Below are 19,325 nucleotides of genomic sequence, written 5' to 3'. Positions count from 1 at the left end.
AAGGCATGAGAATTATTTTAGCACCACATGTGGTAGCCAGCATCCAGGATGGCCCCTAACTATGCCTGCTTCCCATCCTCATATTGTCCTCCCACAGTGTACCAGAGTTGTTTTGTGTGAACACAGCAGAAGTGATGGTATGTAACTTCCAAGATGAAGCTGTAAAAGGCTAGAACTTCCATCTTGGGCTGTCTCTTGGAACACCACTCTGGGGGAAGCCATGTCACAAGCAGCCGTATGGTGAGGCCCAGATGACAAGGAACTGAAGCCTCCTGCAAACAACTATGAATGAGCTTGGAAGTGGATCTTCCAGCTCCAGTCAAATCTTCAGAGACTGCAGCCCCAGCTTACAGCTGAGAGTCCCTGAGCCAGAAGTCCCCCACTAAATCACTCCCAGATTCCTGACCTTCAGAAATGAAGTCAGATAACTGTTTTAAACTAAGTGTTGGAGGTGATTACACGGCCATAGTTCATTTCCCACCCCCGTCCCCATATGCAGAATTTCGTGAAACACAGAGACTGCCTACAAAGAGGACTACTGCTTTAATGCCAGAGAAGATAAAGGGGAATCTTCTAGAATTCCACAAATGTGCCCGTTTTGTCCAAGAACTGACGTCTTCAGAATCTTTGATAGTGCTTTTAAATTTCTTTGCATTTGAAAACTCTATCTAAAGCAGGGTCGAATACTTCTAAACACCTACTTTGGGGTTCACCAGTAAACACTCTGGAACTTTCCGCATCCTTCAGAGGCAGGGACAGGGAAAATTTTTGGGTCAAATCGTAGAGGGCAGCCTCTGCTATGTGTAGGTAATGGCCTTAACCTACTGCCCCACTACCCCACCCTTCTCGTTTCCCTTTTCTCGGCTCTGTGGTTTAAGAGTCCGTAGGAACCCCCCAAGATTCCTAGGGGAATACTCCGAGCTGCCGCTGTTGACCACTGACCCCTCACCCCCAGCTCTAGCTAGCATTCGACAGAGTGATAGGTAACCAGTTCTGCGAACTGCCATTTCCCCCGTTTTTTAAGGATAAGAAAAGGAGGAAAGAATGATTTTGTCGTTTTACCTATTTACCTAGAATCCCAGGGTTGATGGCAATTGTCCCCAGAATTGTTTATCCTGTCTCCATGGCTAATTCTATAATTGCTCTCCGTCACCAAGAGACCCTAGGTTCTCTTGAGGACTCCTTAAGGCTACACTGTACCTCACGACATTCATTTAAAACCCACTTCGAAACATTTCCCTCAGTAGAAAGAGCCCCCAGACTTTTTTTGATGTACAGATTTGTGACTGCACCAAGTTGTGAGTCATGTGTGATACTAAGCAACCCCGTTTGCCCTGGACATCCAAAACAAGTAACAAAAATATGTTCCCAAGAGAGCTTTAAGAAAAAACAAAAAAGCTGTGAAGTGCTTTACATTCAAAGTCTTCCTCCCCCATATTAAACTATCTTGAGTTGCAGGTCCTGTGAAAAGAAAGACCAGCTAATCCATCCTCCCCTTCTAAAAACCATTTCCAGTTTACAAAAGAGGCAACACTCAACTTCAGTTCAATGTTACTTTGTATTTCTTTATTAATCAAACTGCAGGTTTAAGTCAGATTCGCACTGTTTTAGAGTCAAAACCGAGGTCTTCATTGGTCTTTTTTCAGGAGGAATGACAGTTCAGTGCTTGTGACCTGCAGAGATGAGATCAGGCCCTCTCAGTTCTTAAGAAGCTTGTTTCGGGGGCTGGAAACCCGGGCTGGTGGCGGCCGCGACGGCGGCGGCGGCGGTAACCGGAGGGTCGCGGGCTTTAGCTTCGGCGCCGCCGCCGTAGTAGAGTAGGTAGCGACCGGCCTGCACACTCTGCGCCATCACATTGGTACAGTGGCACGTCATCAGCAGCAGGTTTCGAGGCTGTACGCGGTAGGCGAAGCGCATGAAGATCGCCGAGTACAAGATGAACGCTGTCGTCATGTGGCCACTGATGATCTCCAGCGACGCCTTCATGTCTTTAAAGGCAGCCAGCGGAAGGCCCCAGTCGAACACGGGACCCCAGAAGTGAGTGCTGCTCACGTATCCCCGGAACTCCTTGCTCTGGAAGTGATCTCTCATCGTCCACCACGGTACCGCCACCCTCGCCATGATGGAATAGCCGTAGGTGTGCCTACGGACCGACAGCCAGACCACAACGAAATAGAGCGCAAAGCCCAGTATCTGCAGCCGACCCAGACTGGGCGCACGCTCGCGACCTCGAGCCTTCGCGTGGCTGCCATAAAGTGCGCCGACAGCACATGCCGCTGTTCTGTCGGAATGAAAGGGCATGGTTTCACCCTGGCGCCTTCGCGTTGACTGCCGTAAAGTGCGCCGGACCGCACGTGCCGCTGTTCTGTTGGGGCGAAAGGGAGTGGCCTCACCCACGCGCCTTTGCCTGAATGCCGTTAAAGTGCCGCGGACAGCACGTGCCCCTGTTCTGCGGGGGTGCAAGGCCGTGGCTTTGCCCTCGCACCTTCAAGTAACCGCTGTAAAGTCCTCCAGACTACATGCCGCTGTTCTGTGGGGATGAAAGGACGTAGCTTTGCCCTCGCGCCTCGGCATGACTGCTGTAAAATGCTCCACAAGCACGTGCAGCGGTTCTGCCAGGGTGAAGGGGCCTGGCCTCATCCTCGCACCTTTGCCTGACTGCCGTAAAGTGCTCCCGACAGCACCTGCCGCTGTTCTGTGGGGGTGAAAGGGCGTGGTTTCGCCCTCGGGCAGACGTGACTGCTGTAAAGTGCTCTAGACAGCCTGTGCTACTGTCGTATGTTCCTGTGGGGGTTAGGGGAGGGGCGCAGCCTCACCCTTGGCACTTTTGCGCCTTCCATGGACTGCCATAAAGTGCATACAGCATGCGTGCAAGTGTGTGTCCTCTGGCAGAAGTGGAACCACAGCCTCAGCCTTCGTTCCCCACAGGGCTGCAGCTGCTTTTAAGTGCTGAGGGTTACTCGTGCCACCCGGAGAGGAGAGGGTCAGGCTACCTGCTTCTCAGCCATGCGAAGGGAAACTACTTGTTCTGACTAGTCCCTGGACAGTGTTGACTAGATGCTGATACAAAATTCCTCAACCAGGTTCAGAATTTTAGCCCTTACACAATTTGCCTGAGTGTTACTTGCAGACACGGTGACATTTCACCTTAAGATTTTAGCATCTGTCTCTTAAAAACAAAGATGGACCCCTACTTAACCACAATGCAGTAATCCACACTATAATATGCAGAGCATATTTAAATATTATAGCTTTACGGCTTTTTTTTTTTTTCTTCTTGTTCGAGGGGGAAATCAGGATTCAATCAAAATTCAAGTTTAGTTAACTCCTTTGATTAATATTTAATCTAGAATAGTTCCCTGGCTTTTTGTGTTTCATGACAGGGACATTTTTGGAGTCCAAGCTTGTCGCTTTTCAGAATGTCTTCAAGTTGGATTTGTCTGTTTTCTTATTAGATTTAGATTAAATATTTTTTGGCAAAACAACTTCACAAGAGATGTTGTATTCTTAGTGCATCACAATGCGAGGCACATGACGTCACTTTCTTCCAGCATTGGTGGTACTAAGTTCGGCCACTTGGTTAAGAAGGTATCCGCGGAGAAGCTGCGAAGATGGCGGAGTGAGGCGTGCGGCTGTAAACTGGCCTCTGGGCCGGGGCCCCCGGGAGGCTGAGTGCATCTGTTGTACAGTGCGAGGAGAAGAAAAAGAGATCGGCCAGAGGAAAGGAACTAACCGAACATTCTTCCTCCCTACCTTACAGAGGGGAGTGGTCGTCTACACTAAAGCAAAGGTTCCTTACCACAGGAAGAAAAGTTTCCTTGACCATTAGGTGCTTTTATATTCATCTCAAAAACAAAATTCTGAACTCAGGACTTGGCAAATTCAATACAGAGGAGCTCCTAGGATTCCAGTTATCCTGCCAACTTCTCCAGGAAGAAACAACTCGCATGGGTCTTCCGCTGTTTGCTTAATTATAAAGAGATCATTTTGCAAGCTGAAGGCTGAGTTTCATTTGAAACAGGTGCTTAGGTGGTGGTATTGGTGAATACTTTTCATTCCAAGCAAGAAGACTAAATAAGTAGCAAGTATGGATGACTTCAGGGTTTAAAAAAAAAAAGTCTTCCAGTTTCAACCATTACCATGATAAGCACAGTAGAGACTGCAGCAGTAAATTCCAAATATGTGTTTCTAATTTGACGTGAAAGATACTAAAAAATTATATTTATATATTTAACTCCTGGCTCATCCTGTGACATAGATTTACTGAATAAGAACAAAGGCCCAATTTTGAACAAAAACCTAGGTCGGATGCGATGGCTCACGCCTGTAATTCCAGCACTTTGGGAGGCTGAGGTGGGTGGATCACCTGAGGTTGGGAGTTTGAGACCAGCCTGAACAACATGGAGAAACCCTGTCTCTACTAAAAATACAAAATTAGCCCGGTGTGGTGGTGCGTGCCTGTAATCCCAGCTACTCGGGAGGCTGAGGGAGGAGAATCGCTTGAATGCCGAGGGGGCAGAGGTTGCAGTGAACCGAGATTGCACCACTGCACTCCAGCCTGAGCAACAGAGTGAGACTCTCTCGCGCAGGGAGGGGAGGGAGGAAAAAACCTTTGGACATAGAGGAGTCGGTGGCGGAGAGAGGAGGAGAGAATTTTCCACAGAACTCCTTTTCCCTAAGAAAAAGAAGCAAAAATGCCTCGTGCAGTGCCATCTGACTTTATGGTGTTTCACATTATATAGTTACATTTTTTTAAACGCATAATATTAACTATTTTCCTGCAACCCAAGGTGGATGCTTGGATGTTTTATTTTATTTATTTATTTATTTATTTTTGAGGTGGAGTCTCGCTGTGTTGCCCAGGCTGGAGTGACTGGTGCGATCTCTGCTCACTGCAGTCTCTGCCACCCGGGTTCAGGCGATTCTCCTGCCTCAGCCTCCCAAGTGGCTGGGATTACAGGCGCCCGCCACCACACTTAGTCTGATTTCTTACTCTAGATATTAGGCATAATGTTAGGCTGAAAAGGCTGGGACTCAGGTACTTTTCCCAGGTGGGACTGAACTTTCTAATCAGAGAATGGGCCTCAGAAGCAATGTTCCCAAACTTGTGGTTGGGTCATTGTAGATTCAGGGTGTGGAAAAGAAACCTCAAACAAGAAAAATAATTACAATAAGAAATAGATTTTCTTTTTTTTCCACAACAGTTATAGGTTATAAAGAACAGACTATCGTAGAAAACTGTCCTTGCTTCCGCATCAACAGAGGATCAGTATGTTTTGTCAGGTCTTTACATAAGAGTGAAACCTTTATTTATGCTTCTTTGTGAGTAGAGAATAAATTTTAAAACTAATTAGATGAAATTAAGAACAGAGAGTAGGCCGGGCGCGGTGGCTCAAGCCTGTAATTCCAGCACTCTGGGAGGCCGAGACGGGTGGATCACGAGGTCAGGAGATCGAGACCATCCTGGCTAACCTGGTGAAACCCTGTCTCTACTAAAAAATACAAAAAACTAGCCGGACGAGGTGGCGGGCACCTGTAGTCCCAGCTACTCGGGAGGCTGAGGCAGGAGAATGGCGTAAACCCGGGAGGCGGAGCTTGCAGTGAGCTGAGATCCGGCCACTGCACTCCAGCCCGGGTGACAGAGCGAGACTCTGTCTCAAAAAAAAAAAAAAAAAAAGAACAGAGAGTATTGGAACATCTCTGTGTTTTCTGGAATGTTTACTCAGATCCACAAATGCTGTGATGCTGGGAACTTAAGGCAGATTCACCAAAATTTGAGAGTGATAGAAATGGCCCAAAATGGAAAATGTTGAGCACTCTTACTATTAGTGAGACTGGTCAATCAACCCATTTGAGATGGGTAAAAAATACTTTTAGTAAAATACATATTATATATAAAATATTTCTTTGTTTTGATAGCAGCTACTGAGTGATAAAGCATAGTAGAAATAACTTTGGTTAAAAGTAACGCAAATTTTTCTCTAAGTAATCTACCTACTTCCTGATGTTTTTCTTTAATATTTTGGAATTGTTCAAGACAGAATGGAGCCTACGTATATGGGTTCCACTGGTATGTTGAAAATGTCATATCATGGAGAATTTGTACCTTCCAAGTGTCTGTTAACCATCTTCTCTGTGTACTTCTGGCATCTTTTTTGGTAGGATCATTTGGCAGGAGGTAGAGTACCTGTACTTTTGGCACCATTGAAAGCAGCTCTGGCCCACTTGTTTGAACAGCTATCAGACTCAGCGTCTCCATATGCTTAATATTTTTTCAGTCCACAGTTGAGAGAACCAGTGTTTAATGCTCTTTGAAATTGTTTCTGTATCTTCCATGGTTCAGACAAGATGCATTTAACAAAATGGATATATTCCCCCCCCAAAAAAGAAGTTATCTGCCTGGTTTCTCCATTGTGAAGTTACCTTTTCCCTTCAAAGAATCCAGGGGGAGCTACCTTGAGAGTGTATGGATATTCTATTCTCCAACAATTTTTTTTTTTTTTTTTTTTGAGACAGAGTCTTGCTCTTTTGCCCAGGCTGGAGTGCAGTGGCATGATCTTGGCTCACTGCAACCTCCACCTCCCAGGTTCAAGCAATTCTCCTGCCTCAGCTTCCCTAGTAGCTGGGATAACAGGTGTGTGCCACTATTCCCAGCTAATTTTTGTATTTTTCATAGAGATGGGGTTTTGCCATGTTGGCCAGGCTGGTCTTGAACTCTTGACCTCAGGTGATCTGCCTGCCTCGGCCTCCCAAAGTGCTGGAATTATAGGCATGAGCCACCGCTCCTGGCCTCTCCAACAGTTTTTCACCTAATAGTTTTGATATCTGTGGATGAAAAATCTTTAATGACAAAACTGGTGATTATTTTTCCAGTGCTTTCTGTTTTTTCCAATAAAAACAGCAACTGTTGGCCAGGTGCAGTGGCTCATGCCTGTAATCCCAGCAGTTTGGGAGGCCGAGGTGGGAGGATCACCTGAGGTCAGAAGTTCAAGACTAGTCTGGCCAATATGGTAAAATCCCATCTCTACTAAAAATATAAAAATTAGCCAGGTGTGGTGGCATGTGCCTGTAGTCCCAGCTACTTGGGAGGCTGAGGCAGAAGAATCGCTTGAACCCCAGAGGCGGAGGTTGCAGTGAGCCGAGATTGCACCACTGCACTCCAGCCTGGGAGACACAGCAAGATTCCGTCTAATAAATAAATAAATAAATAACAACATCAAAAAATAAAAACAGCAACTGTTGAAAAGCGATTGAATATGCATTGAAATACTAATGCTTTATGTAGTGATTTACACACAAGCCCATTGTACCTTTAAAATTAATATTCATTATCTGTGTTCATTTGCACCCCAAACATTTTACAAATATGGCTTAAAAATATATAGTATAGCCATTCCTCCAAAGGAAAGTGGCATAATTTTTAGATAACCATTTTACAATGCGGAGCTTCCAAATATGGATGAATGGTATACTGTTGTAAATCAGGTCAGTATAAGTTTGAACTAATAAATCAGCAAGCATATGTTGAATGACATTTTAGGCCTACACTGCCAGATGCTCCAATGTCCTAAAAGAAATAGAAGCTACCGCTCCTTGTCCACAGAAGCTTTCAGTACTTACAGACTGTCTCACATAAGTTACTTGGTTTTGATCACCTATTGCTGTATAACAAATCACCCCAAAACTTAGTGGCTTAGAACAACAATCTTTTATTTTACTCCCAAATTTACCATTTGGGCAGGACTTAATAGGGACAGCTCATCTGTCCCATGCATCACCAGTGGGGATATTTCAGCCTGCGGCTTGGAGGATCCACTTTGAAAATGGCTCACTCACATAGCACGCTGATGCTGATTACTGGCTGGGAGCTCAGCTGGGGCTGTCAACTGGGGCCAGTTTCTTTCCATGTGGACCATTCCACAGGGTGCTTGGGCTTCCTCACAGTATGGTGGCTGAGTTCCAGGAGTAAATGTAACAAGAGAATCAAGTAGAAGCTATCGCGTAGGCAGAATTCTAAGATGGCCCCAGTGACCCTCACCCTTGTATAATCTGCACTTGAGTGTGAGTGGAACCTATGAATATCGTTATCTATTATTCCGATGATTACATGACAAAAGAGATTTGGCAGATGTAATTGAGGTTTTGAATCAGTTGATCTTAAGACAGAGAGATTCCCCAAGTGAGCCTCCCCTAACCACAGGAACCATTTAAATCTGGGTCTAGAGGTCAGAGACCAGAATTCAGAGATTCAAAACATGAGAGGGATTTGACATGAAGGATATTCTCCATAGCCGGCTCTGAAGGTGGAGGTGACCACATGGCGAAAAATGCACGCAGCTCCCAGCTGACCAAAGAAACAGAGATCTCAGTCTTATGACCATAAAGAACTGAATTCAACCAACAATGTAATGAGCTTGGAAGCGGATCCCCACCTCAACTCTGATCCTCCAGGAACTCAGCCTAGGTAATGCCTTCATTTCAGCTGTGTGACACCCTGAGCAGAGAACCAAGTCATGCTGTGCCCAGAATTCTGACCTACAAAACCATGAGCTAATAAACAGGTATTGTTTTCAGCCACTAAGTTTTGGATAATTTGTTGCATAGCAATAGAAAACTAACTTAAGCTATATTGGTTTTTATGGACTTAGCCTCAGAAGTCAACATGACATCACTTTTTTCATAGCCACAAGGCCACCCAAATTCAATGGAGGGTAGATAGACCCACTTCTCAAAGTTATACTTCAAGAAGAGCATAGGAGCTGGGTGCAGTGGCACACACCTATAGTTCCAGCTACTCAGGAGGCTGAGGTAAGAGGATTGCCTGAGCCCAGGAGTTTAAGACCAGCCTGAGCAACAGAGCAAGATCCCATCTCTAAAAATACTTTATTGATTGATTGATTGATTGATTCAGATCTGCTCTCACTGTGTCACCCAGGCTGGAGTGCAGTGGCACAATCATAGCTCACTGCAGCCTCGACTTCCCAGGCTCAAGTGATCCTCCCACCTCAGCCACCCAAAGCATTGGGATTACAGGTGTGAGCCACTGTGCCCAGCCAAAAAAAAAAATAAGTATATATGTATATATATGTGTGTATATACATATGTATATATATGTGTGTATATACATATGTATATATACATATATGTGCATATACATGTGTGTACATATATGTGTGTACATATATGTGTGTACATATATGTGTGTACATTATATGTGTGTAATGTGTGTATATTATATATGTATATATGTGTGTATATATGTATATATGTGCATATATGTATATGTCTGTAATGTGTGTCTATTATATATGTGTATATGTGTGTATATATGTATATATGTGTATATATGTATATATGTCTGTATATATGTATATATGTATATACATGCATGTATATGTGTATACGCACGTATAGATGTGTATGTACATATATGTATTTATGCATATATGTATATATGTGTATATATGTATATGTATGCATATACATATATGTATATGTGTATATTGTATATGTACATATGTGTATATATTATATATGTACATATGTGTATATACTATATATGTACATATGTGTATATCATATATACATACATACATACACACACATATATGTGTGTGTGTATATATATAGAGAGAGAGTGAGCATATAAGATAGGAAATATTGTGTCCACCTCTGGAAAATGCAATCTACCATATTACTTAACTTGAAGTCACATAATTATAGAAATTTGGAGTTGAAAGGATCTCATGGATTATCTGTAAAATGAGGATGATAGTGGTACCCACCTCACAGCAGTGTTGCAAAGTTTCAGCATGTTAATCCACAGTAAATGCTTACTATAGGGCTTGATATATAGTAAGTGCTCAGTGTATTTTAGCTGTTGTCATTATTATCATCCAGTCCATCCATCTCATTTTACAAAGGAGGCATGAGGCCTGGAGATCATGTCATCTGTCATGGTGACAGCGAATTCATGGGAAACCAGGATTAAGGTTTCCTATTTCTCACCTCACTCCTCTACACAAATTACTGTAACTTGTGATGTGTTTATGTCTTTCCAACTATGTCGTTAAATTCTTTTAGGCCAGGGAAGAAATCACCAAATGAAATATTCCTTCTCCCTCCAAACCTTTCTAACATGTTGACTGGATGTGGCCCAAATTTAACAAGACAAGGCCTGCCCACCCAGAGGAGCACTTTAACAGAAATTTTAGAGAAATGGAGGTACAGACGATGTGTATGTATCTTTCCTGGTAGACGCTTGGCTGTGCCTTTGTATAACATATGTGTCTACTAGACATTTGTTGATTGTTATAATCATGACAAATGGGCCAGACTTATACTAGAAATAGAAGATAAGATATTATCTTGGAACTTGGCCAGCAGTTGAAGGGATACTTAGAGGTAAAAGGGTCTCCAGGGTGGATTGAGAAGATTCAGGGCTAGGATTGAGCAAAACTGTAGAGAGTTTTACGTGTCTGAAGCAAAGGTAGTGACGAAACAGCTTTAGGATTAGAGAACATCAGTAATGTTGTCCAGCGATTACCTCTCCTCACAGCTAAATTAGTTCTGCTGTACAGTTCGCTGTGCTTAATAGATGAGACTGAACAGCTAAAGATTTTTCATTATTTCAAATAATATTTATCTGCTGTTAATGCTTTTGGCATTTCTACTCTTAGCGCTGCCTCACAAACGTGAAGCTGTCAGGTCCTATGTGACTCAATCACAAGACATGGCTGGCAAGTTTACTGTTATCTTTCAAAGGAAAATGCCAGGAGAAGACAAGCAAATACAACGATAGATTCATCCCTTCACCCAGTTGTGAAAAATGTGCATCGCACTCTTTCTTCTAACCAAGGTTCTCGGTCACAGCTCCTACGAAATCCTACTTGATGGGAACAACCCTGGACCTACACAAATCTTCAGTGAGGTCCAGTGCAGCAGACCATAGAGGTGGCATTACTTAATTTTAATTGTTCTTTTTAACTTTTCATTTTGAAATAATTTCAAGCTGAGAAAACTTAGAAAAGTCTAAAACAGGTATAACAGAGAAACAAATGCTCAAAAGAGCTCCCATATACTCTTTACCTAGATGTACCAACTGTTAACATTTTGCAATATTTGCTTTACTCCTCTCTCTAGCGTAAGGGTATTGGTTTTTTGTTTTTGTTTCTGTTTTTCTTCGAGACAGGGTCTCTCTGTGTCACCCAAGCTGGAGTACAGTGATGCAATCATGGCTTACAGCAGATTCAACTTCCTAGGCACAAGTGATCCTCCCATCTCAGCCTCCCAAGTAGCTGGGACTACACGTGTGCCACCATGCCCGGCAAATTTTTGTATTTTTAGTAGAGATGGGGTTTCCCCATGTTGGCCAGGCTGGTTTCGAACTCCTGACTTCAGGTAATCCACCTGCCTCAGCCTCCCAAAGTACTGGGATTACAGGCATGAGCCACCGCGCCTGGCCTCAGTATGTATTTTCTAAGCATATAGACTTTTGTAAACTTTCTTTTATATTATCACAATACACCCATCAAAATCAAGACATTCAACATTGATATAATACTATAATCTACAATCAGTATTCTTATTTGGCTAATTGTCTCAATAATATCCAATATAACAATTTTGTTTTTCTAGTCTAGGATCCAGACCAGGATTACACATGGCACTTAATTGTAATGTCACTTTAGTCTCCTTTAATCTAGACCAGGTCCTCTGCCTTTCTTTGGTATTCATGACCTTGACATTTGTTTTATTTTTTTGACAGTCTCGCTCTGTTGCCAAGGTTGGAATGCAGTGATGCGATGTCGGCTCACTGCAACCTTCACCTCCCAGATTCAAGTGATTCGCCTGAGTAGCTGGGATTACGGGTGGGTGCCACCAAGCCCAGCTAATTTTCATATTTTTAGTAGAGATGCGGTTTCACCATGTTGGCCAGGCCGGTCTCTAACTCCTGACTTCAGGTGACCCGCCCGCCTTAGCCTCCCAAAGTGCTAGGATTACAGGCGTGAGCCACGGCGCCTGGCCGACCTTGACATTTTAGAAGAGTTCAAGCCTGCAATTTGGTAAAATGCCCCTCAATTGGGGTTCATTCAATGTTTCCTCATGACTGCTTCTATGATCTGGGTGTGTATGCCTTCCCCCAAAATTCGTAGGTTGGAACTTAACCAACCATCAAGGTGATATTAAGAGGTGGGTCCTTTGGGGAAGTGATTAAGTCATGAGGGCACCACCCTCATGGATGGAATTAGTGCGCTTATAAAAGAGCCCGAAGGAGCTTGTTCATCCCTTCTGCCATGTAACGACGCAGAAAGAAGGAGCCATCTATGAAGCAGACAATGAGCCCTCACCAGACACTAAATCTGCTGGCACCCTGATCTTGGACTTCCTGGCCTCCGGAACTATGAGTAGTACATTTCTGTTGTTTATAAATTTACCCAGTCTAAGGTATTTTGTAATTGCAGCCCAAATGGACTAAGACAGCTACCTTCAGGGTGTTCATTTTTGGCACGAACACCACAGCAATGACATGTCCCCAGGGCCTCACACTGGGAGGCATGTGATATCTGGTTATTAGTGATGTTAAGGTAGTGTTCACCAGGTTTCTCTGCTGCTAAGTTAGTATTTTTCCCTTTATAATTAATAAGTAATTTGTGCAGAGATACTTTGAGACTATGTAAATATCTATTTCCTCATTAAATATTTAACCCGCTAGTTTTAGCATACATCTATGATTCTTGTCTGAGTCAGTATCGCTCTAATGATTGCAACATTATATTTTTAAAGTGATTTTCTGTGATTTAAAACAATAAAAATCAGAAATGTATTTCATTAGATTTGCCATGGAATGCTGGCCAACATTTACAAAAACATACCTGCTCTTGAATTATGGCTGCGAAACAAAACACTTAGGATTTGAGTATTTTACGAATTTTTTTTTTTTTTTTGGCCATATCCTGTACTGACTTCCTGGAATATTTGCTGTTAAATTCTACCAAAGGGAATAAATAGCATTGCGCCTCAAGAGAAGCTGAATGAATAAAACAATAGGCAGATACATTGGCTCGCTATTTTCAGATACTGCTGAAAGTAATTTTAGAGCCATCTGTGGCCCTGATTCTAATCTTTTGCCTTTTTCATTGTTTTTCTCATGTGAATACAATGGCTGAGGGCTGTATGGTTATCCAGCATCTTCCAGTAGCTACAAGAATGTTAGATTAAGTGTATTGTGTACCTCAGTTTCTCTAGCTATAAAATGCCCCTTGTCGTTGCAGTCTGGTCTCGGTCCCCCAGTACAATGAACTGACAGGAGGGAATGGGTTTTGTTCAGCCCCCATTGAACCACAGTTTCCTCCAATCTTTTGTTTCTCTGTCTTATTCCAGATTAAAGGGGACTACTGGCTGGGCGCGGTGGCCCAGGCCTGTAATCCCAGCATTTTGGGAGGCTGAGTGGGGAGGATTGGTTGAGCCCAGGGGTTCAAGACCAGCTTGGGTAACAAAGCGTGACCCCATCTCTACAAAAAATACAAAAATTAGGGCCAGGCATGGTGCCTCACTCCTGTAATCTCAGTACTTTGGGAGACTGAGGCAAGGATTACTTGAGCTCAGGAGTTTGAGACCAGCCTGGGCAACATGGTGAAAACCCTGTCTCTACCAAAAATACAAAAAAATTAGCTGGGCATGGTGGCACGGGCCTGTGGTCCCAGCTACTGGGAGGCTGAGGTTGGAGGATCACTTGAGCCTGGGAGGCAGAGGTCACAGTAAGCTGAGATCATGCTACTGCACTCCAGCCTGGGTGACAGAGCAAGAACCTGTTTCAAAAGAATAAAATAAAATAATAAATAAAAAGATTTTTTAAAAAACAACAAAAATTAGCTGGGCATGGTGGCACATGCCTGTAGTCCCAGGTACCTGGGAGGCTGAGGTGGGAGGATCACTTGAGCCTGGGAGGTGGAGGCTGCAGTGAGCCATGATTGTGTCACTGCACTCCAGCCTGGGTGGCATATATGTATATGTGTGATATATACATATATGTGTATATGTATACATATGTGTATATGGATATATACATATACATATTATCAGTCAGCATTCTAATACCCTTCTAAGGAATACCCTTCCTTCTCTCCCCATTTATTTACTTATCTACTTATTATCAATATGGTTTCATGGATTTCATTTTATTTAGTGGGTTATAATCTATTCATTTCATTTTATTCAGTGGGTTATAATCTATTACTGTCCTCTTAATTTTGATGCTGAAATTGGCCCAACTTTGGACAGTGGGAGCCCCTTGAAGCTGCCTCCTTTGACCTTCTGGCATTAAAACTATACAAAAAGGTCTACTCTTTGTAGTTGTGCTGTTTCCTCCCTTATTTGTTCCATTCTGTCTACTCCTACATCTTATAATTAACTTTATTGTTTTCTGGCTTATATTTCCCGTATTTCTCTTTACAAAAGTAAGAAGATACAGGTTGAGCATCCCAAATCTAAAGGCTGAAATCCAAAATGCTCCAAAATCCAAAACTTCTTGAGACATGACACATGAAGGAAATGCTTATTGAAGCAGTTCTGATTGTGGAATTTTAGATTGGGGATGCTCAACCAGATTCCAAAGTCCAAGAAAATGTGAAATATGGAACACATCTGGTCCCAAGCATTTCAGATAAGAGGTAGTCAACCTGTATATGCACGTTTCCTTATTTCCCGTCTTACACAAACAGTAAGAACAGAATACTACTACTTTTTTCTTTTTCTTTTTTTTTTTTTTTTTGAGACAGAGTCTCACTCCAGACAGGGTTGCCCAGGCTGGAGTGCAGTGGCATGATCTTGGCTCACTGCAGCCTCAACCTCCCGGGATCAAGTGAACCTCCCACCTCAGTCTCCTGGGTAGCTGGGACCACAGGCATGCACCATCACGCCCGGCTAATTTTTGTAGAGACAGGGTCTCCCAATGTTATTCAGGCTGGTCTTGAACTCCTGGACTCAAGTGATCCTCCTGCCTCAGCCTCCCAAAGTGCTGAGATTACAGGCATGAGCCACCACGTCCAGCCAGTGGTATTCTTTCTAAAAATACATGACCTGAATTTAATCATGAGCAAACATCAAACAAACCAAAACTGAGGGACGTCCTATAAAATAACTGGCCAATACTTTTCAAAGGTGGACTGTGGCAGATGAAAGGAGACTAAGGAAACATGATATCACAATGCGTGCTCCTGGACTGGACCCTGGTCTAGTAAAAGGGCATTAGCAGGACAACTAGCAAAATTTAACCAAAGTTTGTTCCTGTTGCTTGCAAGAAACTGGCTAGCATATATCAATGGCGCAATGCTGGGTCCAAGCAGAGTTCCTTGAGTTTAATACTAAGATTGTAGCTTATATTTATTAAGCATTCACAAACTTTATTGTGTTCTCCTACTGAATGCTAATTTTTATAGACCTGGGGTATTACTACCCCCATTATATAGATTAAAAATGCTTATTCAGAGAGGTTAAGGGATTTGCCCTAGATTGTTCAACTTGTAAGTGGTAAAGCAGTGAACTGAATTCACCTGTATGACTCTTGATGCTTTTTACTCACAATGCTTTTTACTGATGGCCTTCCCCAACGACTGTATTTTCCGAAGAAACCACAGAATAGTCAGTCATTCTGTCATGAAAAGGCTAGAAAAAAACCACCTGTGCCCAAAAGTTAGAAGGCTTGATGCCACTGTATGACTCAGTTGGCATGATCATTGACCCTGGTTCCTACATGCAAAATTGTTGGTTTGATTGACCATTAAAAAGTTAAATTTAGGCCAGGCGTGGTGGCTTATGCCTGTAATCCCAGTACTTTGGGAGGCTGAGGCAGGCGGATCACTTGAGGTCAGGAGTTCGAGACCAGCCTGGCCAATATGGTGAAACCGTGTCTCTACTAAAAATACAAAAATTAGCCAGGCATCGTGGCAGGTGCCTGTAATCCCAGCTACTTGGGAGGCTGAGGCAGGAGAATCACTTGAACCTGGGAGGCGGAGGTTGCAGTAAGCCGAGATCGCGCCACTGCACTCCAGCCTGGGTGACAGAGTGAGACTCTATCCCCCTAACAAAGTTAAGTTTAGGCTGGGTGCGCAGTGGCTCATGCCTGTAATCCCAACACTTTGGGAAGCTGAGGCTGGAGGATTGCTTGAGCCCAGGAGTTCAAGACTGGCCTGGGCAACATAGAGACCCCATCTCCACAAGAAATAAGCCAGGTGTGGTGGTACACGCCTGTGGTCCCATCTACTTGGGAGGCTGAGGTGGGAGGATAGTTTGAGCCCAGGAGGTTGATGCTGTAGAGCTGTGATTGCACTCCAGCCAGGGCAACAGAGTGAGATTACAGTCTCAAAAAAAAGGTACATTTACAGTTTCCAACTTGGTATCAGTGAAAATGGATTCAGATTATTCCTTCAAAAAAACACATAACTAAAGAAAATAAAAATCAATTGTATATTATTCCTAATAGAATTAGGCCATAAGCAATATCTGCATATGTAGAATCTCAGATATTTTATAAACCCGGAACAGTCCACCAATGAGATGTAAAGTGATTGGGTTTTCTCTTTGTCAGTGGAATCATCTGCCATGAGTCTGCCTTTTCTGCCTCTCACACAAATCGACACTGTGATTTATGTTCCTGAACAAATTAGACTTAATTTAAGAGCAAATCATCAGCAACAGGTATAATAATCTTGGCAGAACATTTATTTTAATGAATTGCTCTCTGCCTAACATAGATAGAAGGATGCTGATGCCATTTACCCTATACGGATTAGTGCTGTCATGTAATTAATTTTTTTTCTTCCCTTAGAACTTAAAAGTCTCATCAGTTTTAAATTACAAAGGCATTGGTTTATTTCATAATCATAACAATCTAACATCTCTGGCAATGTTTATGTAAGAAAGTTGTGAAAGACAAGTGGATTCTAACCACCCTGCAGCATAATAGGTTCCTGCTCCCTACACTTAGGCCATGTTGCATTCCATGGGGTCAGAGTGGGAACTGTTTTGCTGATAAACAGCTGAAAAACCCTCACCCCTATCACTCTGGAAGGAAGTAGGGATGTAAGAGTGATTTTAGAACAATGCAGTTTTTCTTCCTTGTGAAGCTGAGTATCAGTTTCCCTACAATTATTTATACTTCAATGAGAGGCAAAAAGAAAACCAACATTTCCTCCACTCTATGGAGGTTTGAAAGTGTAATTGTCAAGGGCATCTTGCAGTAAGTGACAACTAAATATACCCTGCCAAACTCAATGCTATTTATAAATAATTTGATGATCTTTGCAAAGAAGATGCAGAAACAGTTAATACTAAATACAAGGAAGGATCCCAGGGTCAGGGCTACAATGCTCGTACTAAAATAATCTTGCTATATAATTATGAAGTTAAAGATTCTGTTTTTTGAAAAAGAAAACAAATTGTTACCTTAAACCTTTACCTGAAACAGTCCTTCATATTCTAACCAATTAGTTGCTTATTCATCTTTAAAAATGCTACAGAGCCGGGTGCAGTGGTGCACACCTGTAATCCCAGCTACTGGGGAGGCTGAGGTGGGAGGATCACTGGAGGCCAGGATTTCGGCCTGGCAACATAGCAAGACTGGTCTCTAAAATGTTTTTAATTTAAAAAAAAAAAAAAAGCTATAGAAAAATGTAACCCTTTCCTATAAAAAGTATGAACTCATATATTTTATATAAATTCAGTAACAAGAATGGTAATTAAAATGCCTTCCTTATATTAGTACTAAATCTCAAGAGGCAGTGAGAATAAACAAGTGTAAAAGAAACAGCATGAAATCATCTGTACAACAAAACAGCCAATTCTGATGAAAGAAAAGCCTGTTTGTTAGGTTTTTACAATATAAAATAGATATAGTACTGCAATGACACAAATTTGGAATCATTATTAACTTTATTTGTCACTCTTGATAGACATTGGTCCACTCCAACATAAAAAGTAGAATTCACCCACTTCCACTTAATATTCTATAGAATGAAGTTGTACCACAAACCACAGTAACTTACATAGGGGGAAAAGTTACTGAAATAAAAATATTTTATATTCATGCCTCAAAATGCCCCTGGGGGATTTTTGTGTGTATAATGAAAAGCATCTGTATACTCCACAAGGCTAGTTTCTTCTTAGATCGATGTAGTATTTTTAGTATCCATACTAGACCATGTAGGTCAACAAACTTGCAGAAGAGGGTTAAAAAACAGCTGTCTTCTGTCACTCAGATACAGTTCCAAAACTAAGCGACTATATAAGCACATCCATATTTTAGGGTCACTCTAAGTTAAAAACCTTTTCTCTTGTTTCAGAGTTATTTACATCAAATTAAGACATTTACAAATCGTTCATAGTATACAATAGCCCAAATATGATTTTCACCTATGCTGTGTAAAGAAGTTAAGCATTCATAAGTTTGTCTAATAAATTCAGTGCACTTTTTTCCATAATAACATGAGCTATTTTAAATGTTTTACATTTCTTTCAGTGCATATTTCCAAATTCATTAAACATAATGAAATCATGTTATTAAATAGCTATATCATAGTATTCAAGCATATTATGGAATCTATACCACAGTGGGACTCACGTCAATACTATAATTCACTCTAGAAAAACATTACAGGCACACACAAAATAGAGAACAAAATTTGATTTTTTTTGTAAGCGTAAAGTATACTATCTACTTTAAAGCACACCAAAAGATATATTTTAACAAAACAGCCAATTTCCTACCCCCTTTTCTAATTCTGGCACAGGGAACGTTCAATCCATTCGAATCTTCTGGTTTGTCATCCTATAAATGATGCTATCATATCCAGGATCCATGTTCCAAATATTGTAAGAGGTGATAATCACAGCCAAGGCCAAGGCGATCATAATCCAAAGTACCATGTTGAAAACCACAGAATATTCAAAATTATACTTATATGCAAGGTTATAGGGACTTGCTGGGTTCTTCTACAATATAGAAAAGAAAGAAAAATCAAGAGGGAAGAATTTTAAGATAGGAAATTATCCCAGTCTAGTGGCTGTGATTCATTTGTCTAACAAACATTTCTTCATAAGTGGCATAACAGCTACTTATACTAAGAGGAAGCAAGAAGGAGCGCCTTCGTGGAGAAGACACTTGCACTGATGGTGGAAGTATAAACCAGTCCAAATGCTTGGGAAATTTTGACAATACCTAATAAAGTTGAAGGTGTGCATATCCTGTGATCCAGTAAGTCCATACGCTAGGAAAAATTTCTATATGTGTACCAAGAGACATGTATAAGAATATCATCAAAAGGCCG

General features: G+C 42.0%; 2 protein-coding genes across 3 annotated transcripts in view; both read right to left on the bottom strand.

Moving 5' to 3' along the window:
* Window positions 1-1,549: 1,549 nt before the first annotated feature.
* MPC1L (mitochondrial pyruvate carrier 1-like) lies at window positions 1,550-2,121 on the bottom strand. Its single transcript, XM_011942265.1, has one exon. It carries the CDS (start codon window positions 2,119-2,121, stop codon window positions 1,705-1,707), a length of 417 nt encoding a protein of 138 aa, XP_011797655.1. The 3' UTR covers window positions 1,550-1,704.
* Window positions 2,122-17,912: 15,791 nt separating this feature from the next.
* The window catches only part of ATP6AP2 (ATPase, H+ transporting, lysosomal accessory protein 2), a 39,289-nt gene continuing 37,876 nt past the window's right edge, over window positions 17,913-19,325 (bottom strand). For both annotated transcript variants that reach the window (XM_011942256.1, XM_011942249.1), the window contains one exon: window positions 17,913-18,990. In XM_011942256.1, the coding sequence (XP_011797646.1) occupies window positions 18,796-18,990 (195 nt within the window). In that variant the 3' untranslated portion in view covers window positions 17,913-18,795. The remainder of the gene's footprint in view (window positions 18,991-19,325) is intronic.

Source organism: Colobus angolensis, unplaced genomic scaffold (assembly GCF_000951035.1).
Source record: "Colobus angolensis palliatus isolate OR3802 unplaced genomic scaffold, Cang.pa_1.0 Scaffold103, whole genome shotgun sequence".
Classification (NCBI taxonomy): domain Eukaryota; kingdom Metazoa; phylum Chordata; class Mammalia; order Primates; family Cercopithecidae; genus Colobus; species Colobus angolensis.
The sequence above is the reverse complement of the archived record's forward strand: the minus strand, read 5'-3'. Positions and strand labels throughout refer to the sequence as shown.